Genomic DNA, 25,414 nt, shown 5'->3' with positions numbered 1-25,414 from the left:
TTGAGGATAATGTGACAAATTCCTGTATTATTCAAGTAAATAAAAATAAGTAGAGGTAGTTAAAAATATTTTAAAAAGATGATAATTTTCTATAAAACTTTAAGGAAGTTTATTAATTTAAAATTAAATATTTAGATTATAATATCTATACCATGTGGTGGTTAAAACTTCTTCTATAAGTTTCTTATTTTAAAGAAGTCGTGTTGAAAGCAATGTACAACTTGATACTTGAACTAAAAGCCTTATGGTCTATAAAAGCCTTTTAAAAGGCTTTTTTTGGTGGCTATTCTATACAGAAGTAAGGTAAAAGGCATACTTAGTATTTTGGACAACTTATTTGTATTCTACTTTTGGAACAAGTATGTCTTATTTCTTTGTGATAAAAACTATTAATTATAAATTTGATATAATTTTTAATTTTTCTTTCTTGTTTATTTCATTTTAATATTCAAATAGTATATCATCTTTTCAAAATTTTATCTTAACTCATTTCTTTGACATATTCTATTTTTTAATTAAGCCTATTACATAATTTTTAAGACCCAATATAAATAAAATAATTAAAATCCTTTATATTTGAAATTATAAAATTTATATTGAAAAGACATAAGTGGCATATGAATCATTTTTATTACAATAATATGTTTTTGTAGATATAATTATTAGCTTTTAAGAAAAATAATATTTAAAAATACTTAAAATATAATTATTTTAATATACTAAACTTATTAACATGGATGTTTTGCTTTGCATTAAACATCTACTCATTCATTAATTCAATGTCCTTGTATTTTATTGTGCAAGTATACTTTATTTTTAAATAAAAATTATAATGTAATCTTACTTATAGTTTTTATCAAAGTTATTAGTGTAATTAAAATGAGTAATATATATATATATATATATATATATATATATTTAAAACTAATGAGGTTTCTTAAACTAGATTTTTTTTATAACTAATAAAAAAATAAAATGAGCAAAGATTAATATAGATAATAATTTATCTTTTATAAAAATCAATTTTATAAAAAAATTGAAGTTAATATAGTAAATAATAATACTTTAAAAATTGAAAAGTAAAACAAAATAAAAAATTTAAATTTACTTGAAAGGTATTTTATATATATAGTCAAGGACTTAAACCTCATCAAGACTCATAACAGCCTAAAGGCCTTAGTCTTATCCTTTTACTTTCTTCTAAGGTACAAAAATTTGTTTAAGACTATTGCATCTAATTTCCCAGTAATTGTTGTTCATCAACAATTATTGTATATTTTAATATAACTATTAATTTTATATATTTAATTATTCTTTGATTTCTAAATATAGAAGGTTAATCTAAAGAATTTAAGAAGCTTTTTAATTTTATTCCAATATTTTATAATGGTCTCTAAATGTTGGTGAAATGATCATTATAAAAATCTTCAATGTATTTTAGAAATCTCTAATAAATTCTTTAGTATATCTCTAAAATATATATTTGATTTATTTTAGTATTATATTTGTTAAGTATTATGTATTAGTTTCTAATAAATATTATGTATATATATATATAAACTATTTTAGACATTCGCTCAAGAACTTAATAAGAATCATTAAAAAGAATGTTTTTTAAAGTAATGATAGACTAGTTAAGATAAGTACTTCTTAAACTTATTAAAATTTTAATTTTAAGATCATCTTGTTACAAAACTCTTATCACTTGATGAACTTTTTGAATATTATTTTATACTAAATAATTATATTAAATCTAGAAAAAAAAATAACATAACTAAAATATTATTTTTAATAAAACCACCCAAGATAGTTGCAATAAAGTCAATTATGTTTAAATGGTAACAAGGTTAAAGAATACAAGATTTAAATGATAACAAGGTTAAAGAAGGTACATGTTATTAATATATTGTAGATATTGGTAGTATGTTGTGAAATAAAGCATGAAGTTGTAAGGAGGTAGTATAAAACAATATCTTAATGAGAAAAGAAAATATAAAAAGGAACACGAAACAATAAGAATTTTATATTATGAGCAAGAAAATAAATATAACAAAAGTCAGAGTGTAGATTTAATAGTACAAGATCTCAAGTATTTTAGTCTTTAATGAAGAAAACATTTACATGAGAATCTTAATAATATAGTTGGACTTATATAAAAATTGATGGATTGATAGATGGACTAATTTTAATCTTTTTAAGATAATTTTAGATTCAAAAATATATATAATTATTAATAAAAAAAGCTATCTCAGATGATATAAATTTAAATTTATTTATATTAATTTAAATTTTATATTATATTTAGAATAAAAAATAGGATCCATTTTAATGTTATATATTTGTTCTTATTTTTTAAAAAATTACAAGTTTATTTCATATCAATCTTTTGAATATTGTACTTAATATTGTCTAAAAATGATTTTGATTGCTGTTTAAGTTTTATATTTGGATTTTTCATATTATTTTATTTTATTAAAATAATAATAATAATAATAATAAATTATGAGGTACCTGCAAAACTTAATGTAAAGGCAGGTTATGATAATAACCTATTAATAATTTGAACAATAGTGAATTAATATTGTTCTAAAAGACTGTCTTTTATAATAATGATAAAATCAAAAATTATTACTATACATAAATGTGTAAAAATATTACAATATTATTATTTTAGATTTAAATTTTAATTAAAAATAAATTAGTTATTCTTGGTTATTGAATTTATTCAAAAAAATACATAACAATTGAGAAAGAAGCTTTAGCTATGATTTATATTCTTTACAAGAATTGCTATTTTTTTTTATCTTTATTGCATATTATTAATATACCTTAAAAAAAAATCAAATACCATATTGTATTGCAAGATGGTTCTTATTTTTAAAAAAAATTATAACTTTATAAAAGACTATAAACTAAAAAGATACTTAGTATAGTTTATTGCCTTTCTTACTTAGCAAATAGAGAGTTGTTTATTGGGATATACAACCAACCTCTTCAAAAAATTCTCTTTTATATTCAATTAAAGTAACTATAGTACGTGGTATTGTATTTAAAAACTAGAATCTACTCACTAACATATTAAACAACAATCAATGGATGTTGTTGTTGAAGGCCCTTCTTTTTAAACTGTATAATAGAGTGTGGTATAAAGAGGTCAAGACATGATAGTAGAACAAGTCTTTAGCTTGTTAAAAGCAAAGCCTATCCTACAACCAAGTATATTATAATATCATTAATAAAATAAAATTAAATATATATATATATATATATATATATATAATCTTCTAATATAATTATTCAAAAAATTTATTTATAAATTTTAACTTATTTTTTGTTTATGAATAAATATATACAGTGACAAACAAAACCGAGTACAAAATCTGAAGTGCCAACTTTCAAGAGCAATTACAGAAATTTCAATGACTGCTTTATAAATCTGAAAGTTACATGGAATAATACACACAGTCTTGTACACATGTACAAAGTTGCACATCAAATTGATAACTAAACATCCTTCTACAAAGTCAAATCAACAACTATGTCTTGTACTCAGTATTGTTCAAAGAAAATCTTCAAACTTCAATATTTAGTCCAATAACCTTTTGCTTCCAAAACAGCTGAAATCCTTCTTGGCATACTTTTGTATAGTTTCTCACAATCTTTTGCATCAAAACTAGGGTAAATACTACAAACATTCTCTCATAATTCTTGAACACCTCTTGGCCTTGGAGTGACCTGGCTTAATCGCTGTTTGAGAAGGGCCCAAAAATGTTCCATTGGATTCAAATCTGGAGATTGAGCTGGCCATCGAAGGAGCTGAAATGGGTGTGAAGAGAGCCAAAACTGAACACTTTTTGCTGTATGTTTGGGATCATTATCATATTGAAAAACCACCTTAGTAGGATCTAAGTTGTAATTCTGTGTGGTACTTTGCAAGTAGGTTTCTAAATTTTTTTTGTACAAGTGTTGCTCCATTCTACCTTCAATTTGATACCAAGCACCCGGCCCAAAAGCAGTCATACAACCCCAAATCATAATTGAACCACCACCATGTTTGATAGTTTGACTAACATGTTTAGGTCCAGGTCGTTCTCTTTCTCTCAACCAACACCAAGACCTACCATCTGAGTTGATTAGGTTAATCTTTGTCTCATCACTGAAAATAATCCGTCTCCAATCATCAACGGTCCAATTTTTGTATTTATGAGCAAAACTCAACCTTCCAAGAACATGTCTTTTGGCAAGTAGAGGCTTCTTTTGTTGCACACAAGCACCCATACCATCTTCTCTCAAACCACGCCTCAAGGTGATGTCTGAGAAGTGTTTACCTGTTTTTTCTCGAAGTTGTTTTGCAGCTGCACTTGCCGTTTTGAAACAACCAGCAGTGACAAGGTGCACACCAAGTTGCTTCTCTTGCTCTCCTAAAACCTTTGGACGTCCTCCTCTTTGCTTTTCTATTTCACCACTAATCTCCCTCCTCAGATGAGCTACTGAAGACTGACTCATTCCAAGTGAGTCTGCAACTTTTCTTGTAGAAACACCACTCCTAAGCTGCACCAATGCTTAGTGCTTCAATGATTCACACAATCGAGGCATAGAGATACAATTGACAAATCAACTTCCACTATAGATAGTACACAACAAGAGCAACACAACAAACAAAAAATGCCCTCAAATCTTGCAACAAGGAGTGTACATTAAAATTTCGAAATTCAGCAAGAAGAAGCAACCAAAACTGAGTACGCACGTCTGTGTGCTTCTACAACACTTTTCTCATAAACCCTACCTCAAATGATAATGAGATTTTTCATCCATGTAGAAGACTGGATGAATACACACAATAAAAAAGTAATTCTATCAATTGACTTATGTGTCAGTTGGAAGGATCAATGAACTATGAGTGTTCAAATTTTGTACTCGGTTTTGTTTGTCACTGTAGATACATACAACTTTGTTTTAATTAAAATTTTAATTTTTTTATTATATTTAATTTTTAAAAATAATTTAAATATTACTTTTAATTTTTTATCATAATTTTTATTTAACTTGAAAAATTAAAGTCTTATTAATTAATTAATCTTCTAAATTGGCTATTATCAGACGATTTGTATACACAGAAGCCCACTTTAAAAAACTATAATTTAAAATCCTTACAAAACTCCTGTACTTGGTAGAAAATAAATCCTCTTTTAAATCATTAGCCTTTTTGTAAAAAGTAGAAGACAAGAAAAAGCTATAATATATTCAGTAAACTTTATTATAATACTAAACATAAAAAAGTTATATCTCAATTTTAAAAAGTTATAATACAATGACAATCAATTTTAATAGATATGTAATATAAATTCTTAAATTCCTGTAAAAATACAACTTTTTGAGATAGGTCTGTTGCAGATTCAAGCAAAAAATATTATATATGCGATGTAGGAAAAAACATTAATCTACCTCATTTTTTTTTTTTTTTTTTTTTTTCTCAGAGCTTTTTTCTATTTTTTCTAAATATTAAGCCAACTAGGTAAAAATTTTAATTTCAACCAATTGTTAGCTCTGAAAGTTGTGACTTCTAATATTTTTTTTCTAAGTATGAAACCCACTAGAATCTTGCATTCATGTCACTTAAATGTATATATCAAATATTGAAATTTAATAACAATAATAATAATACTTCATTATTTCTAGCAATCTGTTGCAAATACAAATCAAAAATAAAAACCAAGAAATTAAATTACTTTGGTTTCTTTAATTAATGTCAAGATTCAAATAACTCTTTGTTTTTTTAATTTTGAATTATAAATTATAAATTCAACAAAAATAAATAAGTAGAGTTTATTTCTATTATTATAACATATAATACGATAATAGATAATAAAATTTGAAGACTTCCTTCTGATTTATTATAAAAAAATGTATATTTATAAATGTTAGACTTATTCTATCCAATGAAAGAAAATTCTAAAATTTCATAATTCTTTTATATTTCAATAAATATTCTTTAATTTTCTTATTTATACATGTTCATTTAATATTTTTATTTGATTTTTTTTATTCCTATAAATGTATATTAGACACAACTACACACACAAAAATTATAATAGAGTTATATTATATTACTATTTTCAGGGGTTTTTCCTCACTACATAACTACTGGTGCTATGGTATTTGAGTACAATATCGATTTTGGCTACTATAAAGCATAACAACTTAACTCGTGCATCAGATCAAGTTTATGAATTTTAAATATACTATAATTTTTAATCGGATATAAATTTCCAGAATATTTTACATATTTTAGGGTTTCAGAGTTATTAAAAAATTAGAGTGATAAAAATGTGCAGAAAACATATCATTTAACTATAATCACCTCCATGCTTAACTAAACCTATTACCTGACTTATTGAGTCTTCAAATATATTTTTGAATCTTAATTTTTAAACTACAGTATTATGCAACTACCTTGCTTACAAATTTTGGTACAATTTAAGAATGACAGTTGTAGTTTCAATTTTTTTTGGAGGAAAATGCAGTGAAACATACATGTGCAGTTTTTGATTGGCCCATTAAAACCTATACAAAATAACCTGTTTTGTAGCAAACATTCAGAGAATATTACAAGTATAATAAATTGATAACATTGAGAACCAGTCCTCTAAAGACACAATAGTTACATAAAAAATAAAAAAATAAAATCTTTAGGAAAACACAAATAAATATTAACCAACTACAACAATTCAATTCAGTCTTACCAGAACAAAGAAAAATTCTCATGAATAAAATAAATATTCAAATGATAAAGTCCACAAGTCTATCACCATGTTCTAAAAATATTCTTACATGTGTTGAACAAGCATCTCGATTATACATAAGGTATTGCCAATGTCACCACAATTTTTGCTACTACTACCGCAACTTTCCACCCATTCGATATAATTTTTTAGTTTATTTTTCATTTCCAATCAAAAAAATTGTTCAATCAAATAGTTTGAAAGGTATTGGATAAAGAAAATTTGATTGGTTTAAAAAATATTTAACAAAAGTGACATAAGGTGAATGCGAGTTGTGGTGGGAATAGCAAAAATTGTATTGACATTAGCAATACCCTTCATATATATATTGTAGTTGAAACCTGTGCCATTGGCCATGGAAAAGTTGTTTACAGATAGTAAATTGGAGGTCTCTCTGGAAGTCTTTCGGCTGGTTAATAATTTCTAGGATTTTGGGTTGATTTTGGCCAATGAGAAGGTTTCTTCATGTGTTTGTCTTGTAATTAAGCTTCCTTATATTAACTAAGCTTATATACATCAAAAGAATAGTATCAAAACAAGATAAATTTGGCACTCTGAGCACCAAAGAAATACCATGAAGAAAAAAGCAAATCAGACTAAATGTGGGTGAATACTACAAGTTCCATTTCTACCGAATAAACTCATTCTTCATCCAAGAAAGTGGCGCCAGACATTCATCCAGTGCAGCTACTAGAGTCCCTTCAGGTTCAGAGGGTACAGAACCCTAGAATGGGCTCACCACCAAAATTTGCCATCTTAATTAATAGCTGTGGAGTGAGAGCTGCCACTGCCACCCCGGATTCATTGCAAAGAATGTTGATTTGTCCTGGTTTTGCTCCCACATGGGGCATCATCACCACATTCATTGCCCAGCTTCCCTTACACTCTTCTCCTTTGTACACAGTTTGTCAAAGTGGGCCAAACACTCTAAACGGAGTGATACATATATATATTCCTGAAAAATTAAAAGAAAGTGAATGACCTAATATTAAAAGCTAATAGCATGTTCTTTCACCATGTGGATGCGTTGAAAGTGTAGGAAACCCATTGAAACAGAGTCCAAAATGCTACTTATAAATTGCAGAAAATGAAGAAATGAAAGTGTTGAAAAGAAGTCACATAAGAAGGGAATGTGGGAGGATAGTGGCTGTGGAAGTAGGGGTCAAGCTCAACAAGAGCAGGGTAGGGCAGGGCAGGGCAGGGCAGAGAATTCTAAGCCAAGCATGTGAAGAATATATGTACCAGAACGGAGCACTAAATCACAATGGGACCAGACCTGAGCATGAAGACAATGGGTAGCAGCCAAATTGAGTGGCAGAGCCCCTGGCCAAGCCCAGCACAATAGAGAGCTTCATATGTGTCCAGGCTCATGTGCCCAGTTTGCTCTGCTCTGCTCTGCACGGCCTCACCATCAAACCCTCTGACTCCCTCTACATGATGCTCATCCTTGGCCTCTTCTCCTATTAAGCCCCGAAATCTGGGCTGTTTCTGTCTCAACTTTGGATCTTAGCACCTAAAGTCAGTCTGTACGAAATCATGGCCAGTATATCAATGTATACCAATTTCACACACCATGATTGTTTGCTAAAGCAGTAAGGTTTTGTGTGCCATAAAAGGATTATGTGTGTGTGAATATATATGCATATATATATGCTTGTGTGTGTGTGTGGGGGGGGGTATATGTGTGTGTGTGTGTGGATAGAAAGTTGTGGTTATGGTGGAGAGTTGTGGGACTTAGTATAGAGAGCTTCAGGATGTGACGACGAAAGCTGAGGAGCTCTGATGAGGCTGCAGGCCTCCAGCCCTGACCTGCTTTGACAGTATGGTGACAGACAGCCGCTGCGAGTGCTGCTGCTGACAGAATCCGCACCATTTACTCGGTCGTCAGAGCTTGATGAGACCTGAGCTTACGCGCTGTGGTGCTGAAGGCACGACGAGTTATGAACTCAACGGCCCCAACCTAGAAGACGTCATAATATCAGAGAGGGAGGAGAAGGAATGGAGGTGGTGGTGGTGAAGCGAAGAGGAGGCTTGGTCAAATTGTGAATGGGACATCCACGGCGGCCGATCAACAGCACGCAACTTCATTGACTGTGATTGCACTGACGGCGCACTCTCCACGACGGGGTCGCTTCATGGCTGCTGCCCTGCATTCCCACTTCGAGCATTGTCTTGCGGATACTTTCCTCGCCGCCTCTTTTGCTGCTGCCGCTGCTGCTGCCGTCTCCTCCGAGCTGTCCCCTCCGAGCTGTCTCCTCAGCGTCCAACGCTCACTCTCAAACGGTCCCTTGTCTCTCTCGGGCCTTCCTCCACCATACTGGTCACGGCGCAAGCTGTAGTTTCTAGCCATAATCTGTCTGTGTGTCTGTTTGCCCCTCTCTGCAATAGCTCACGCTGCACGCTCTCGGGGTGGTGGTGCGGTGTGTGTGTGTGTGTGTACGTGTTTGACACAGATCACTTCGTATCTCTTGTTTACAATTTTGGGTTAAAGAATCGAGGGTTCAAGCCTTTGACACACTCAGTTGTAGAACTTTTTCCGGGATTAAACCTGACGTCGGATGGGTATTGCTGCATTTTTTATTCTTCTTCTCTGTGCTCGATGCAAGGCGTTTGGTTTCATGGACACAGTGCAGTGAGTACGACTCCATAAATTGTTATTGATTGGGTCGCTGAAAGTGGTGGGTGTGAGGGCTAAGTATTGATTCTTTTTCGTGTTGGTGAAGTTGATATACATTGTCGATTTCTTCTGCGAGAGAGACAATTGTGCCTTGTGACGACGATGTTTTGATAGCTGCAGTGACGACACCCTTGCTCGCTTTCTCTCTTTCGTCTATAACAATATTGTGGAGTTGATTTTGCCGAATTGGAAACTTACTAAGTAGATTGAACTAGAAGGCTCGAAGTGTGCATGGTCGGAAGCAGTGAGCAGCGAAACGATATTGATGTTTGGTTGAGTTTGGTAATTTTGGCTGGTCTCGAGTGAGCAGAAGGGTTTTAGCTGCTTCTGTCGTGACGCAGTAATAATCCTCTTCGGTTATCCATTCTTGAAATTCGATCGAAAGTCAGGAGAAGACGCGGAGCTGGCTGTATGTTTTGATCGAATCGCTGATTGGTGGTAGTGACGACGTTGATAAGGAGACTTCCTTACTTCCTGTTGACACACACTGAGCTGATTTTCACAGCCTCGTCGCCATTCTTCTCACCTCCAAAGGGTTCTTTAGTTACCTGAAGTTGAAGTTGAAGTAGACTGGCGAATGCTAGTTAACCCAACTCAACGTCAAAACGACAAACACCTCTAGTACTGCTGGTAAGTTCGTAAACCTTCAGCTCATGGACTGAGGCTCGTCTCAAGTTATTTACCTTCTGGAAAGTAACAAAAATAATCACTTCATTTGTACATTGCAATGGTAAAACAATCAAGTGCTTCATGAAGCAATGAGTATCTGGCCGTGATCTTGAAGCTCCAGGCCCCACATTGTTTTAGTTGATGAATGTTCATAGGTTAGAACTTAAACTACTCCTGTTGAATGAAGAGATTACAGTTGGTTGAGTTCTTCCCCAAATTGAATACAAATTGCCTTCACACCCTTCTCTTTCCTTTTTTTCCATGCCAGTGGAATCAGAGTTATGGTACCTTCAGCTGTTGTTGGGAAGGTTACAAGTTCTGCAGCTTGGGTACAAGTCCCAGAAGAAGCTGGTTGCCTGAAGCTGCTAATACGCATTTTTATACCCTCACATGCCCACCCCTGTAATTGGGTCTTGCAATGATGGCAGTGCAAGCGATCAATCATACTCTGTATCCTTCAGCTTCGATAAGTCTAGTGCTAATGGTGTCGTATTAGACCCCAAGCACTTGTTTCTTAATAAAGTCACTTGCGACATCGCCAACGCCTGATTCTACGACCAGTACCGCAAAGTAGAATCGATTTCTGCGAAATTGATGACCACCTTACTTGCTTCACAAATTGCGAAGTGTTTGCCTGAAACTTTTCCATTGAAGTCGAGCATTGGTCTTGACCGGGCGGTCGATGTACTGATCCACCTCCAGATTGTTTTCATGTGCGCAGCGCTGCCTTTGACTCTGTTTTAGAGGAATCAAGCTCGTTAGAGTGAAGCTAGCGAAATCGGGCTTGAGTGCAAAGGTATTTCCAACTCCTCCGATTACACCGAATCAGTGAACAATGACCACACCGGGATATGGAGAATATCGAAGGTCTTGCTCATTTACTGTGGCGGTGGCCCTCACCATGGTAATCACATATCTCCTCCCTCATGCGCACGCTCAGCTTCTGTACCCGATCGACATGCTAGCCCTGCGCTCCATCAAAGCCTCCATGAGCGATTTACCGGGCGGAAGCTTCTTCTCTTCGTGGGTGTTCGCACTCCGGATAAACCCCTGCCAATCCTTCGCCGGGCTACAGTGCATCAAGGTGGGCAGCTTCAATCGCATATCATCTCTCTCTCTCGGTCCGCTCTCCGCCGGCACACCAGGTCTCACGGGATTTCTCCCTCACTCCCTCGGCAACCTCATCTACCTCCAAACACTAACCATCTCCTCAGGTGCTCTTCGCGGCGCCGTCCCGGACAATATCGGGAACCTTCAGAGCCTCCGCACCTTCTCCCTGGGCCCCAACTATCTCTCCGGCCCGCTTCCATCCTCTTTCGCAAACCTCCGCAACCTGGAGACTCTTCAGATACGAAAGAACCAGCTTGAGGGACGAATCCCGCCCGGGATCAGCAACCTGTCTTCACTAAAAGTCCTTGTCCTCTCTGAAAACCGTTTGTACGGTCCAATCCCGGGACTATCACAAACCTCTTTGATTCACCTCGACGTAAGCAACAATTATCTCGCAGGGGGGCTTCCATTCCTTCCAAGCTCCCTCCAGTACCTCTCCACAACCCGGAACCAGCTCTCGGGAGGGATCGATGCCGTGAAAGTTTTAACCAATCTCGCTTATCTAGATCTGAGCTACAACAGATTCTCGGGAGGCATTCCCAGCGCGGTGTTCGAGTTCCCTCTTTCCTTCTTGTTGCTGAACCATAACCAGTTCCGGGGGGCGGTGGACGTGCCGGCGGAGGTGAGGATCTCCGTGGTGGACTTGAGCCACAACAAGCTGAAAGGGAACATCTCGCCATATCTCGCAGGAACGACGAACCTGTTCCTCAACAACAACATGTTCATCGGAACCGTACCTCAGGTGAGTCATTCCTCTCAACCTCCTCTACTAAGAGTTTCACTCAGGTTGTGCTTCCAAGCATCGAAAATCTCATGTTGCTCAACCGGCGATGCACTCAGGACTTCGCAAGCAAGATGCAGGAAGCGACGCTGCAGTCGCTGTATCTCCAGCACAACTATCTAACCAACTTTGGTGCGCTGGCGAGCGCGTCCCTGCCGCCGAGCGTATCAGTATGCTTGCTATACAACTGCTTGGTGCCGCCGCCGCAGTCGCTGTGCCCTCCCAACGTCGACATGCCAGCTTCTAGACCAGATTATCAGTGTCTCGATGCAAGCTCTGGGCAGCCGGGGGACTGATCTCAAGCCGCCGCGATCCTAGACTTGTGTGCAGCCTGTCGACGCCGACTGCTGCAGCAGCGTCTCGATTTTTGTGCATACATGGATCTTGATGGTGTTATATTCCGGTAGCTCCTGCAGGATCGACCATGTGGGAGCTCGCATCAAGCATCCAATCGCATCTGATCGTGTAAAGCATTCTTTTCCTGCTTCTTTCTCTTGTAGAAAACTGTACTCTTCCGTAGATTCATCAGCCTGCTGTTGTATGCTGATCGGCAACCTAGATGTTTTTCGATCAGACCCGGCTTTTCTTTTCCAATCTCGGAATGAACGAGATCAGGATAGTGCGATGACTTGGTGAATTTGGATCGTTTTGTTTTGCTCCGAGTCATCATCCTCAGAATACGAGAAACCTCCACATTTAGTCTTCAAGAACCTTTTGACCGAAGTGCAGTGTCGGTACAAATGTGTAGTCTACCCCACACAAGCTTCACACAGGCAGCTTCATAATTCACACGATAATGTTGAATCATAGGATCTTTCTTTTCCTACATTTTTATTGTTATAAGAAAATTCCGACAGTTGGGGCTGCCATTTTTTTTTGTTTTAAATCGTGTGACCTTCATGATAGAATCTGCTAAAAATGTACAGGGAAGAAATGTTTGAAATGTGCCGCGCACATTGTTAAACTGCAACTCGAGCTTCGTAAACAATGTTGTTTACATTTCACCATTAAACTTTTGAACAGTTCTGCGCAAAATCTTGCAACATCTTTGAGTCTAAAAATTTTATTTCCTCTATTTCAAATCCTCCAGAATAGTAGCCGTAAATTTCGAAGAATTTATGTTCCGATATCTAAATAATATAAAACAATTCCAACTTACGTTGATATTTACAATATATCTTCTCACACAACTCCTTAAACTAACTTATGTTAGCATTTCATGTTAAAACATTTATTCTTTCCTCTAAACTCAATTGGGCTAACTCTTAATGCATCCCACACTTTAAAAATTACAGAATTAACATTTAGTACCTCATATTAAACTTATATCGAACGTGAAGAAGAAACAACAAAAGTTACCACACATCAAAAACTGGAGTGAGGATGAAGTATCTCATTCCAAAATAATAATTAAAGAAATAATTAAATTTTAATCAACATTTTATTGATGAAACTATGTTTTCTATTTCTAATACTGTCAAGATGAATACAATCAAATCTCTTTCTTTTTTTCTTTTTTTTTATAGTAATCACTGATATGTTTGCCATAGTTCGTAAAAGTTAATGATATTAATTTGAACAAAACATTGATACTACTAAATAACCTCAGAGATGATTGCGTGTTTTTAAAATAAGTCATATTTTTTTTTTTTATTTCTTCAAAGAGTAAAATAGCTTTAAAATATTTATATATCTGATCTTTGATGATACAAGAGTAGTTCTGTGATTTGTTTCTTTGCTTTTAATATATAGAATAATATAACCATGTATTAAAAACAATAAGCAAGTTCATATAGAATTTTAATTTCGTAATGTTATTTTATATAAACTAGGAATTAATATTTAATAGAAAACTTATTACTTTCTATAAATATATAAATATTTTATTTTGTAATCTAAACACAAATATAAATATAAAATCACCATAATGTTAGTCCAATATTAACAAAATTTCAAATGAAATATAATTAAAATAATTTGTGGAAAAAACAAAAGCTTCACATGAACACCATAGATGAGTCACAAGCAAAATTGAGCTTTATGGAAAGCAACAAAATGAAACAATAATGTTTTATACACACTTGGTGCATGGGACTGAGAGTTTGATTTCTAATAGACTATTCGACATTCTTAAGTAGTGCATTATGGAGTTGATGGTAATATGTTATATTTTTGCAATTTTTGCAACTGGTTTAATGAATGCATAAACACACAAAGGTACACCACTGGAGACAGGTTCAATCAATTATTTCCACATGAATGTAAATTTCTTTGGATGGATGAATAAAGACAAACAAATACATCCTCTGGCCTTCATTATATAAAATAGCGCTTTTTAGTTTATTTGATTAGTGCAAGAGATGTACACCAAGAATATGTATGTATATGTATATATATACATTGCCCAACAGTCAGTGAGCGAGAGTGCGTTCTGTTCAGCAAATTGTGAAATTATTTCTTTATGGAATTAATATAATAGTGGTAATGGATATTATATTGTTAGCAGGGTAGATCTGCTTGAAATATGGATGCACTACTTCGATTCATTTTATCACAATCTAAGTAAAACAATCCTTTGAACTGCACAAGCACACAGTATTCGACTAATACCTTCAACGTAGCTGCTTCATTTGATGTATAAAAATGCTGCTATGTCATAGACGACAAAATAGTTTTAAAAGTCGAGTTTCACAGGTGCAAACATGAGTGTGTACCTTCGTTCATATCTTCCTACAAAGAATGTCTAAAAAGATACTAGTGTTGCAGTATGCTCAAAATCGATATTATACAGTTTTACACGACATTTCTACAAATCAGTATAAAAGGCATTTGAAAGTTCCGGTGCAAAAAAATACCATTGCGGATTGAAATGGAACTAAAACAAGTTGTTCCGCGAGCAAATTTCAACTTACAATTCAGAAGATTCTGATCGGTCAATGCCAAGTGGTGCGCATCGGAAATTTCCAGATGACAGAGTTCACCCAAAAATGTACCAAGCCATATCCTTCCTCACACGTAATAGATATACATCGAAAAACTAGATGCACAATCCAAAAACACCAGATATAACAGGGGAAAATCCACAAAAGTTGGAAATGAGGATTATTCTAAGATGAGCTGGAGTTGAGGTTTAAATTTATAACCAAGATCATACCCAGGCAGTACCTGGATCTAAAAATGCATCAGACAGAGAACTAGTCCAGGAAGGTAATCAATAACAAAAGCGATATACTAAGATATTATACGCTATTCTAAACCATCCGCATCCCTCAGAAAAATGAAAAATAAGATCGGCAGGGTCCGTTCGTTCCTTTCCACAACATTTATCGCCTCTCGAAAGACGGTCCTCGTGAAGGGACTCTTCACACGTAGAATAGGATCAGGCTTTCACGCCTCGGCAAATCTAGAACCAAGCCACATCAAATTAATACACAGCAGAAAGTCAATTGCAGACCAAAAACAAGAAAGAACCCAGAAACATATTCAAGTAAGAAAGAAGCACGCGAGGCTTGTCAACACCAGCGAACTCACCCTAGCTCTGACAACTTCATGTGAGACTCGGCGTAGTCTTCGAAAAACTTGTCCTCGTCCTGTCACACCCCACAAGCACCACTCAATACATCATCACCGCCACCAACCTTCACCAATGGCACCCGGACACCACCCTCTCAATCCGTTCTACACTTAACACAGACTACCTTAAGGCGATGGGCCCTATGCTATTCTGATTTTTTCCGACACAACCACGTCACCACCAAACAAAACACGGCACATACCTTCGCGTACAACTCAACCAACTCACGAGTCTTCGGCTCATCCAGCAGAGCCTTGTCGGATGGCAGCATGATCAGTCCATCCTTCTCTCCCTCCAACAGCACCCTACCCACGACCATGTCCATCACAATCATTAGCCCACATCCTCAACGATAACTCCATCTCACCCACTCGCATCGCCTTCATAACCCACCCACCGGCCTGCATCAATTCACACATCACTCACTGGAAGTACGAGTTGTCGAATCTAAGGGGGTTCGGCGTCCATGCTCCCTCAAATCCGGACCGGTCCTTGTGGCACCTCCCCTGCAACACCGCACACCACCAACATCCACCGCTCAGTCACTGCACCCACTCACCCTCCTCACACCACCCAATTCACCCACCGCCCCTTTCCCCAAACCTTGCACCATTCCACAACACCACCACCATCTCGGCACTCCCGATTCCCACCATGTCCTACCAGAGTGTGTGCACCCGACAGCACCACAATGTCTTTATCCGTCAACCCCATCTGCTTCGTGAACACGCATCGGAGGTGATCCAAACCTGCCCACCCACACGCCCACCAACACGTCACTTCCACCAATATCCTCCCCCTACCCCTTCACATGCCTACTTCACCTGGAAGCCGCACACGACAACCACATCTAAACTCCTCTCATCAACACAACCCGCATCCGGAAACTCGTCATCCCTCCTCACACCCAACAACATCGCCCTCACATCCTCCAAAATGCACCTTACACCACCCGATTACGTACCCTTCGTGGCGTCGGGAAGCCGACCCTCCACGGGGCATGTCTCATGATCCTGCACACACACACCACATTCACCACACTCGGACATCAGTATTAAGTCCCGCTTCGCTCTCAACCATCCCACGCTGTCCCCACCTTCTCACTTCCACCCGCATCCCACACGTCTACGTCAGAACCCTTCAAGACTCACTCCCCAATCGCCACTTCCCCTGCTTCTCACAACATCACAGCTTCACGAATCCCGCATTCGGGAGCAACCACCAAAACTCGCACTTCTCCCCGAATGCCCAGCCAGGCTCTTACCTTGCGCCCAGGGTGAAAAGGAATGGTGGGCCCGCCTGTCACCTCCACGGCAACGACTCCAGCCAGCTGCAACCGCATGACATCAAACCTTAGAATCCAACCTTCTTCCCACTCCAATCCCAACACCTATTCCTGGAGCTCCCCACCTCCTCACTCATTGCAGTGCCTGCAACCCCCCCCCCCAATAACGCTGCTGCAACCACCTAGCCTACTTCGCCCCACCCATCGTCAAACCCGCTTCTTATTCATTACCGTGTAAAAGTCAGCGTACGACAACTCCGGAAACTGCTCCTTGATGGGCTGCAGCAGATTCACTGCAATGTCCAGCCCCGCGTTGGCGCCGTGCGCAAGCTCCTGCCCGAACCGGATGGTTCCAAGAGGACCTCCTGTCTTCGACTCCTGATCGTAAGTTCCCGACCCGTGCCATCTGCAAGAAGTCAGAGCAACAGCTCACTCACTGAACAAAAATGAACTACCAACTCTACCTCGCACTCCGTGTGAGCCCCTTCCGAACTCCATTCTAAACTCAATTCTCATCATCCTGTCCAAACAACACATTTTCGCCAGAAACGAAATGATGTAAAACCATGCGAATTTACTCCAGATTACAGTGCGCGATCACATTTTTTAAAAACAGTGTAAGAAAATAAAGCATTTGTCGCAAAACTTACGCGAGACGAAGGATGATCGGTGCGCAGTTCTTCTCTGCAAATCAACAACATTGATACCCTTGGTTAGAACGATCTCCCATCCGTAGTAAACTACCGATGGCACCCCACAGGTCCGTAACCCCACAGCTACTATCAATATTATGACGCAGATCGTAGAAAAAGTGTCTAATGCGTGCAGCATCAACGCGCGCCAGCACTCACAAAAATATGCTCACACCTTTTACTTATTCAACCACCTATGCTGTCGACTGCACAACATTCCAGAATTGAACCATACCCATGTCGACAACCTCGACTGACCCTCAATACAATTACACGCGCATTATCTAATGACTATCTCATTATCTTAGAGCTTGCCGCGCCTACCTTAACTGACGTAACCTCTTACCTGCTACCATCCCCCGTATCTTCCTGCGGGCTTTCTCAATGAGCGCAGCGTACTTCTCACTGACGTTTGGGTAAGACTTCGCCATTCTGAAAATGCATAAGAAACAAACATGTTCGACACGTTCAAATTTGGTAAAGTTTTGACTGTGTGCAATGCTACATAGATTATTACCTTTACCTATCGGCAAAGGGAGCCCTACAGCTTCGACAACTTCATTCGCACCAGGAACTCGATCACTAACTAATTGACATATCACAACACCCATGCCTGAGATGAGATGTAAAGCTCCATCATCATCCAGATGCACTATTGAATGAAATGTTGTAAACTAAAACATGGTGCATAAAGATTCGAAAACGAACAGAAGAGAAACACACTTAGTCTACTTCTCCTCAGAGAAGCAAGTAAACATAGCACTAATCGTCGTAGCATTTCGCCACAAGTACTGCGATGATGTTCAAGAAGGCCTTCCCAGAAGTGATTCTTGGCTTTTATCCTAAACTTACAGAACTGCGATAGAAGCAAACGCAAATACGCACATCCCGAGTAAACGGACCGGTCAACAGAAGATCAGAAGAACCAAACCAAGCATTCTACTCAACATAATATCACCACTCCACATGAGATAAGGAATGCCTTCGCTATTAAAAAAAAAAAAAAAAAAAAAAAAAAAAACTGCGCGTCACATATTTGAGCTTCCTCTTTCAAGGTATTCCTTGAAACTACGTAATAAGAGCGATGGCGAGATCGAAACCTTCCAATATTCCACATACAACACTCAGGGGTTCAGGTTCCAGCTACAAGAACTCCCGTAATTTAACCTTCAGACACGTAGGAGACGAGAAGGTATCGACGCACTACAAATAGGAATTACTAGAGAGCATAGAATAGTAACACAATCCGGTGTCTGAAGTCCGAACTCAAAATAGCTAAAAGAAGGGAGATGGCAAGCACACAAATATAAATGCACTGAAGACCTGGATGAGGATACCACCGCTTCACCTAACAAAAACATCGACCTAGCACCTCACATCCAACGCCCTCTTATCAGTACAGGACGCTGGTCCCGTAATGCACTGCATATTGACTTACAGGACTCTAACTTACACCCTGACCCGAATCACTAATATCATAAACCTCACAAAGATCTGGCCAACGGGGCACCGCGACAGGTCAAACAGGGAGGCAGTCGACGAGACAGTTAAGAGTAACGCCGCTATCTAGAGAATCACCGCTTCATGTCCATATCACTTACCATATCCTGGTACTACAAACGATTAAACGCAGACACGCCAATGCGCGCATTCACGCAACTTATTTCCCAGAGCATCTATTACTGACCAAATACCGTCAAGAAACCACTCGAGACTTGACCACAGGAAACGCTGACAAAGAGATGATTTAATGTAATAGCACGCGTGGTAAGGAACATACCTGATTCACAAGCTCCGACGACACGCGAAGAGTATCAGACAGCACTCCGGAAGCTATGGCAAACTTAGACACACGACCAGCACACGAACTCCTTTACTCTCCTCTGAGCCCCTGCCTTTGAGCATCGAGGTGCGACGCATTGCGCGTCGACGCCGTTCAATGTTTCAGATCCAACGGCTACGAAGGGAATAGCCCTGTGGCCGTCCGATCAGGGGCACCTACTTCCGCGTTCCCAGAGGGCCTAGAGACTTCCATTGGAGGTTCTGTCAGATCCGCCGTCCGATATCGCGAAGGCTGCTATTCAACGATGAAGCTCGCGCAGCAGTTTCCTTTCACCGTCGGATCCGCCTGCATCGACGGCAACTGGTGGCCTCGTGATTAGTGTACACACCATTGGTTGCGGTCGAATTTCAAAACTGTTTTACGGCTTCATATTTTCACGCACAATTTTTTTTTATTAAAGTTGAATATGTAATCCACTCGGCTTATGTTTTATTTCTATTTTTTATTTTTTCATATTTTTTCCATTCGAAACACATTTAGTGAGTTGGTGACGAAATTGCACTAGGCCTTGTTTTGTACAGTAAGCGACACCTAGAGTTTTTCACCATGTGGTTAAACTATTCCTCGTCCACGATGTACTAGAATAAGATGGAACAATATCTTTACAATAGATTTTCATCAAAAACTTCTTGTGTCAAGCGCAACTTTGGTTACGATTCTAATACGATTCTAAAAGAAGTCTCCACTAGTCAAAGGGAGGAGACCCTTCTTCAGTTATTCTTGCCACATACGATGCATTAATTTGCCTTTTTAACCGTTTGTAATCGAAATAATGGGTCACAAGATTTCATCTGGGCAAAGAAGAGTCACAAATGAAATCCCCCCACTTTCAACCAATTACAATGGTTGAAACATTCAAAATACAATAGGAAATCATTTGCTTGGTCATCTACAAGTAAGACATAACAATAAATAAAATGTGAAATGATGCTCAAAATGACCTCAAAATCAGCCCTGTATTTATTTATTTTTCCAAATCCAATTGAAAATCATGATTTTTTAAAAATATAATAATAAAATAAAATCGTATGTTAATCGAGATGAAGCTGTAGAGGATATTGTGCCAACAAAATGAAGAGGCCAAAGGGGAGGCATCTGTTCCCAATGGCAGAGAGCGAGCGGGGAACTTGAGTTCCCTATGAATGTGCAGGAACCTAAACCACCAGTCAAATAGGGTGGCGGAACATTTGGATGAATAAAAAAGTAATAGGATGAACGAATGAAACGGGGGCAGGCAAAAGGGTGGCTGTGCTCCACCCACACACCCTCCCCTTTGATTTTGCTGCCCCCTCCACTTTTTTCTCTTTGTCGGATATCCTGCCCTGACTGCCCGTAAAAAGAAAATAAAAGTTATAATTTAAAAGAAGACTTTACGAAAGCAGAAGGAATCAGAAGACGGAAAGAAAAAGAGAAGACGTTAGAAAGATAGAAGAAGGTAGAGTTGAAATTAGACTCAATTATTTCAATGTGAATTTATTTATTCACTAATGGATTAAGATTTTTTTTTCTTTCTTTCTTATTTTTCACTAGTTTATTTATTTGAATTCATTTGGATGTGAGATTTGGAACGTAAACAAGAATAAATCTCCACTTGCTATGAACTTTGGTGTTTAATTCAATTGGTTCTTGCGTGACAAGAGTTAGTTAATTGTTTTTCTACTTGATTGTGAAGGTATTCTCATTATTGTTGAATAATATTCACAATATTTACAGAATATCACACAAATTGGGTTCCATGGAGCTTGATGTTACAACATGCAATCCCATGTTAAAAAGTGTTGTAGGTTAATTACCAGAGATTGAATAACGTGCAATGTGGCACCACATTATTGTTTACCACAGTATTTTTATTTATTATTTATTTTTCTTAAAGATTGATTTAAAATGTTTTACATGCACATTTTCATCAAATGGTAAAAAACAAAATTTGATATATTCAGTGTTTGTCAAAGTTGTGTTTGCAAACGATCAATGAATTTATAACAGAAAAAATATACATACATGGGAAGAGATTTGATTCTGCCGTAGTACATCACAAAAATATCATCAAATGAACATAATTGCAAAACATAATTACACAAGAGAACATTGTCATTAACGAAGACAAATTCAAATTCGCTTTTAATTTTACCAGTTACCAAGACGATACGATAAGATCTTCCCAAAAGGTTTCATTTTTAAAGTAAAATACAATAGAAATCATTGAACACATAATTGAACATAAATTTGTAGAATACTTTTAAAACTTCACAAGGATTCCATTACAGGTCCTACATTCACAAGCCATTTTGTTGCACATGACTCAACACTCACACAGTTAACAACAAACAAGTTGAAATTTGACTCCAAAAAACATCTGCAAGAGCTTCAAGTTTATTGGGTTCCTTGAGAATCACAGTAAGATTAAAGCCACAATTGATTGATCCTCCGAGTTCAGACCAGACCCCAAAATCACTCAAACACAAAGACAATACATCTTTTTCAATGGTAATCCTCCAGCAGACTCTGTGTTGTGTGAAATAGTATGAAAACCACCAGGAAACTGACAGAAGTAATACGAAAGAAGCAAAACTAAGTCTAGCATGTCTACAACGTCGAAATTGATAGACAGCAGCAACCTTGGCGTGGGCTGTGCCATGGAGCCCAATGCTCCCACTTTTCACATGGCTTTACTAATAGATATGACTTGCCGCTATAGCCAATTCCACTGTTTCTCATTATCCAGTAATATCCTGAACCTACTGCGTGGCTTTTTTTCTGACCCATGCTCAGCTAAGTAGAGGAAGTTCCACCATTCATCAAAGATTTAACAATAGTTGGTGAGACAGTTGTTTAAGATTGAATCACGTACTTGTAAGTGGAAAACAAAAAAAAAAAAAAAAAAAAAAACTCCCCATGATCTGAAGCTGCTTCGAATAACCATCAGCTGGGTGGCTCCTGAGGATAAGAGTGAGGAAGAAAGGAAGCAATTAGTTCAGCTTGCTAATGACAGCATCAACTACATCTTGGGTAGAGCTGGTGCCTCCGAGGTCCCTCGTGCGGAATGTTCCCTCCGCTATCACGCTCATCACAGCTTGCTCCAACCTGTCTGCGAAAGATGGGAACTGTAGATGCCGCAACATCATGGCGGATGACAAGAGCAGTGCAGTGGGGTTGGCACTGCGACCGGCTACAAGTCTTTCGTTGCCGACGTTACCAGCAGAAGCTCCCTGCTCGAAAATTGCGTGTTCGGCACCCACGTTGCCTGCAGGCAAACACAAGCACTCATCCGCTCAAAACATGAAAAACTAAGCTGCAAACGTGGCCTCACACTCTACGCACTCTCTCCATGCTCTCTGTGCAGAGTGACTAAATTGGAGGACCTGGAATCCTTCGCAGGGATAGAAACTCACATAAAGATAAAATCCGGCACGTGAGGACACTGCGGCGTTTCTACGCGGCAAGTTTAGCGACATGTGGGTGTTTGGAGGTGCTCCAAGTGAAAAAGAAATATGTACTAAGTCACTACAGTCTTTGATTATTTTGAAGCAAAAGTTATGAGATATTATAATGAAATGGAGTAGGGTACCTCCAGGCATGACTCCAGTTCCGCCTGCAATACCAGCTGCAGTATTGGCCACCAGTGTTCCATACAAATTTGGTGTTACCTGGGGGAAAAATACACACAATAGCACCAAGGCAAACAACTTGAATCAGAGTTCCAGCTGATGTCACAGTAACATCAAGTCATTAGCATAAACACTGCCAATAACTAAAAGTCGGAGAAAATTGAGCCTGACATACGAGAACTTACCATGACATCAAATTGTTGAGGCTTCGACACAAGCTGCATACAGCAATTATCCACAATGACCTCGTTATACTTGATGGCGGGATACTTTTTGGCCACCTCACGACAAGACTCCAAGAAAAGACCATCTGCAAGCTTCATGATGTTCGCCTTGTGCACTGCTGTAACCGTCTTGCGGTTGTTAAGATATGCATATTCAAAAGCATATTTTGCTATGCGCTCGGAGCAGAATTTTGTAATCACCTGACAATTTTGGCACCATTAGGAATCTCATCAATCTCATAGATGGCAAGTAGGAAACCTGCAGATACGATCATACACATGACACTGACAAGCCCTCTTGCGACCAAAAAACGAAATAAAAAATCACAAAAAATCAAAAACAGAGACACTAAGCAGTCACTGCCAAGTATTGACATATGAGACTACAGTGACAGTTGTGCGATCCTCGTCCAACACCTAATCGCGGAGTTTTCCAGTGGAGCCCCGAAAAGTCGAAAACTACGAAAATTATATTCCGAGGACAAGAGAATGACTACTAAAAAAACCTCCAAGATAATGACCTAGGCTAGGTTAGTCAATTTTAGACATAAACATTTCGGAAACCGGGATTACTCTAAAGCTTATGAACGAATGCAGGTTGCTTATCAGCGTGCTTCTTATGATGTACCCTGGATCCCAATACCACCAATCCAGACAAATTCCCGTTGCATCGATTCCACATCCGAATGACCTAAACTTTACTGGATGTAGAATATCATGAAATCAATATCAGACGAAATTATGGAAGCATAACATGAGCAAAGAAGAGACTCGATTCACAGATGCATCATTGTCCATGTTTACAAATAAATAAATAAATAAATAAATAAATAACTCATATCAATTCAAAAGCAGGTGAATGAGATAGGTACTTTCAGGCTCTCCACGACCCCAGGGACGACCTCGTGTTCAAGACCAGAGTACTCCCCCTCTGTGTTCTCCCGAATTACCACGATGTTGACATTGTCGTGGCGGGTCTTGAGGCCCGGTAGGTTGAAACAATGAACAAGTGACGCGAACAAGTCGAGCTCCTTCCTTAACTGCACATTCAGAGAGCTAACGCCTCCCCCAACAGGCGTAGCCAGGCCTCCTTTCAAACACACCTTGTTTCTGCGAATGCTGTCCATCACCTCATTTGGCACCTTGTCCATCTTCCCCGACACCTCATACTCCTCAAAATACACCGGCGCGTGCATCGCCTTCATCACCTGCACAGCAACTCCCGTCACCAAGGGCCCAATTCCATCCCCTGGCAACAACGTCACAGCCCTAGGCCTCCCGTCTCCTGGGCGCGGCATGTACGTCACGGTCCTCCTCTGTTGCGACCTCAACAACATCTCCCCCATCGCTCTCACCCCTCTCCTCCCCCCAGTCGCCGCCATCCCTCGAAACCTCAACCGCAACAGCTCCTCACGCGGTCACTTCCACAACGATATCCTCAAAATCAATCAAAATTCAACCGACTATCCACGGCGGCATCTCATTAGCACCGTGTCCAGCGCTTAAAAGCTTCACAATCTCTCTGTCCTGCTCCCTCTCCACTGCTTAACCTCGATCCTCTTGTCGAACTCCGCAGCTCTCACATTCAACAAGAGTGATCACCGAGGCCGACAATGGAGCGAGAAATGCAGACGAATGAGCGCGACGATCGAGGTGGGTGCAGAAATTTCCCACACAGCATTGGAGTGCGAGGAATGTAGACACCAAATTGTACAGAAAACCGAATTGAATTGCAGGAAAATGGAGGCAGAGAAGCTCCAACGCGGCGCGAGAAGGCGAAGATGATCGGAGGCAGAGAGGCCGAGGCAGCGCAGCCTCACTCACTCCCCCACGCGACTGAAAGTGCCCTCCAAGGGGTCCAACAGATTCCCCCAGGTCGGGTCCCGCCCCATCCCACCCGATCTATGAAAACTGTCCTCGAATCTACCTGCCTGAAGATTCTAGATTCTCTGTCTATATATATTACTATTTAAAATTGTATATATTAATTATTTATTTTAAATTTTATTAATAAAATAAGATTTACATTGAAATCTAACATTAGAAATTTATTTATTAATTTAGTAATATTAGTCTAATATTAAGGATTTAAGCTCTAATCTATATATATATATATATATATATATTTTAAATTGCATTATGTAAAGGATCAATGCATTTTGCCTAAAA

At 38.2% G+C, this 25,414-nt stretch overlaps 3 protein-coding genes and 1 long non-coding RNA gene across 6 annotated transcripts; 1 reads left to right on the top strand and 3 right to left on the bottom strand.

Annotated features, from left to right (window-relative positions):
• Positions 1-3,405: 3,405 nt before the first annotated feature.
• Positions 3,406-4,899, bottom strand: LOC141044626 (uncharacterized). Its single transcript, XR_012216252.2, has 2 exons — positions 4,697-4,899; positions 3,406-4,551 (listed from the first exon to the last, which is right to left on the bottom strand). It is a non-coding gene; the product is annotated as an uncharacterized LOC141044626 (long non-coding RNA).
• A 4,356-nt stretch (positions 4,900-9,255) lies between these two features.
• Positions 9,256-12,905, top strand: LOC112273010 (uncharacterized). Of its 3 annotated transcripts, none has more exons than XM_024501307.3 (3): positions 9,256-10,089; positions 10,850-11,980; positions 12,079-12,905. In XM_024501307.3, the coding sequence occupies exons 2-3, from the start codon at positions 10,964-10,966 to the stop codon at positions 12,313-12,315; spliced, it is 1,254 nt and encodes a 417-aa protein (XP_024357075.1). In that variant the 5' UTR covers positions 9,256-10,089; positions 10,850-10,963; the 3' UTR covers positions 12,316-12,905. The 3 variants fall into 3 exon arrangements, with proteins under 3 accessions (XP_024357075.1, XP_024357073.1, XP_090101158.1); XM_024501305.3 differs by having other exon boundaries at positions 10,831-11,980; XM_090245032.1 differs by having other exon boundaries at positions 10,397-11,980.
• A 2,216-nt stretch (positions 12,906-15,121) lies between these two features.
• On the bottom strand, positions 15,122-19,429 carry LOC112273380 (L-ascorbate peroxidase 1, cytosolic). Its single transcript, XM_024502078.3, has 11 exons — positions 19,351-19,429; positions 17,917-18,002; positions 17,529-17,562; positions 17,110-17,284; positions 16,858-16,923; positions 16,558-16,606; positions 16,257-16,342; positions 16,020-16,099; positions 15,796-15,898; positions 15,551-15,609; positions 15,122-15,422 (listed from the first exon to the last, which is right to left on the bottom strand). The coding sequence occupies exons 2-11, from the start codon at positions 17,999-18,001 to the stop codon at positions 15,407-15,409; spliced, it is 753 nt and encodes a 250-aa protein (XP_024357846.1). The 5' UTR covers position 18,002; positions 19,351-19,429; the 3' UTR covers positions 15,122-15,406.
• A 2,322-nt stretch (positions 19,430-21,751) lies between these two features.
• On the bottom strand, positions 21,752-25,075 carry LOC112273012 (isocitrate dehydrogenase [NAD] regulatory subunit 1, mitochondrial). The gene is made up of 4 exons (XM_024501310.3): positions 24,118-25,075; positions 23,207-23,446; positions 22,982-23,060; positions 21,752-22,657 (listed from the first exon to the last, which is right to left on the bottom strand). The coding sequence occupies exons 1-4, from the start codon at positions 24,625-24,627 to the stop codon at positions 22,383-22,385; spliced, it is 1,104 nt and encodes a 367-aa protein (XP_024357078.1). The 5' UTR covers positions 24,628-25,075; the 3' UTR covers positions 21,752-22,382.
• Between the last annotated feature and the right edge of the window lie 339 nt (positions 25,076-25,414).

The sequence above is a fragment of the Physcomitrium patens genome, chromosome 20, assembly GCF_059467195.1.
Source record: "Physcomitrium patens ecotype Gransden chromosome 20, ASM5946719v1, whole genome shotgun sequence".
Taxonomy (NCBI): domain Eukaryota; kingdom Viridiplantae; phylum Streptophyta; class Bryopsida; order Funariales; family Funariaceae; genus Physcomitrium; species Physcomitrium patens.
Note: the sequence above shows the minus strand (reverse complement) of the source record. Positions and strands in the feature narration are given on the sequence as shown.

Coding starts and splice junctions, on each gene's coding strand:
- LOC112273010 (XM_024501307.3), top strand. CDS start 10,964: ATGACCACACCGGGATATGGAGAATATCGAAGGTCTTGCTCATTTACT. Junction 11,981..12,078: donor TCATCGGAACCGTACCTCAG/GTGAGTCATTCC, acceptor CGATGCACTCAG/GACTTCGCAAGCAAGATGCA.
- LOC112273380 (XM_024502078.3), bottom strand. CDS start 18,001: ATGGCGAAGTCTTACCCAAACGTCAGTGAGAAGTACGCTGCGCTCATT. Junction 16,924..17,109: donor CGTACGCTGACTTTTACACG/GTAATGAATAAG, acceptor ATGCGGTTGCAG/CTGGCTGGAGTCGTTGCCGT. Junction 16,607..16,857: donor CTTTTCACCCTGGGCGCAAG/GTAAGAGCCTGG, acceptor GTGTGTGTGCAG/GATCATGAGACATGCCCCGT.
- LOC112273012 (XM_024501310.3), bottom strand. CDS start 24,627: ATGGCGGCGACTGGGGGGAGGAGAGGGGTGAGAGCGATGGGGGAGATG. Junction 23,061..23,206: donor CTCAACAATTTGATGTCATG/GTAAGTTCTCGT, acceptor TTTTTCCCCCAG/GTAACACCAAATTTGTATGG. Junction 22,658..22,981: donor AACTGGAGTCATGCCTGGAG/GTACCCTACTCC, acceptor GTTTGCCTGCAG/GCAACGTGGGTGCCGAACAC.